This window comes from Pyrgilauda ruficollis, unplaced genomic scaffold (genome assembly GCF_017590135.1).
Source record: "Pyrgilauda ruficollis isolate IOZ18807 unplaced genomic scaffold, ASM1759013v1 scaffold2008, whole genome shotgun sequence".
Classification (NCBI taxonomy): domain Eukaryota; kingdom Metazoa; phylum Chordata; class Aves; order Passeriformes; family Passeridae; genus Pyrgilauda; species Pyrgilauda ruficollis.
This window is the reverse complement of record NW_024519297.1, coordinates 1-988: the sequence shown is the minus strand read 5'-3', so window position 1 is coordinate 988 and position 988 is coordinate 1. Positions and strand designations below refer to the sequence as shown.

The 988-nt window shown below is 48.4% G+C and overlaps 1 protein-coding gene across 1 annotated transcript in view; it reads left to right on the top strand.

Annotated features, from left to right (window-relative positions):
• LOC121353379 (E3 ubiquitin-protein ligase RNF31-like) overlaps positions 1-717 on the top strand; it is a gene marked incomplete at its 3' end in the record, with an annotated part of 2,342 nt that extends 1,625 nt beyond the window's left edge. Inside the window, exon 2 of the mRNA XM_041467166.1 lies at positions 622-717. Coding sequence (XP_041323100.1) covers positions 622-717 — 96 coding nt within the window. The remainder of the gene's footprint in view (positions 1-621) is intronic.
• Positions 718-988: the final 271 nt, after the last annotated feature.

Sequence of the window (988 nt, the reverse complement as noted above, 5' to 3'; positions counted from 1 at the left end):
TTACTGGTTTATACTGGGATGAACTGGGAGGGGTTTTGGAGGGAATTTAGGGTTACTGGTTTATACTGGTTTGGGTTTTTCCCTTACTGGTTTATACTGGTTTGGGTTTTTCCCTTACTGGTTTATACTGGTTTCGTTCTGGGGGGTTACTGGTTTATACTGGGATGAACTGGGAGGGGTTTTGGAGGGGATTTAGGGTTACTGGTTTATACTGGTTTGGGTTTTTCCTTTACTGGTTTATACTGGTTTATACTGGTATGGGTTTTTCTGTTACTGGTTTATACTGGTTTCGTTCTGGGGGGTTACTGGTTCATACTGGGATGAACTGGGAGGGGTTTTGGGGTTACTGGTTTATACTGGGGTGAACTGAGAGGGGATTTGGAGGGGGTTTAGGGTTACTGGTTTATACTGGTTTGGCTTTTTTCCTTACTGGTTTATACTGGTTTTGTTCTGGGGGGTTACTGGTTTATACTGGTTTGGGTTTTTCCCTTACTGGTTTATACTGGTTTCGTTCTGGGGGGTTACTGGTTTATACTGGTTTGGGTTTTTCTGTTACTGGTTTATACTGGTTTGCACCGGACGCCTCCCAGTACAAACCAGTAAGTCCCAGTTTGCTCCCAGTGCTCCTTCGGGTTCATCTTCGAGGCCGAGCGCGGCCCGGCCCAGTGTCCCCAGTGCCACCAGTGCTGCTGCCCCCGCTGCCAGCTGCCGGTACTGGTTCATACTGGTTCATACTGGTTCATACTGGTTTATACTGGTTTGGGGTCTGGGGTCACTGGTTTGGACTGGGTTGGGGTCTGGGGTCACTGGTTTGGACTGGGAGGGGACTGGGATGAACTGGGAGGGGACTGGGAGGGGATTAAAGCGTTAAAAATGGGGGAAAATGAGGGTCTGGGGTTACTGGTTTATACTGGTTTATACTGGTTTATACTGGTTTGTACTGGTTTGGGGTTGGGGTCATTGGTTTGGACTGGGAGGGGACTGGGAT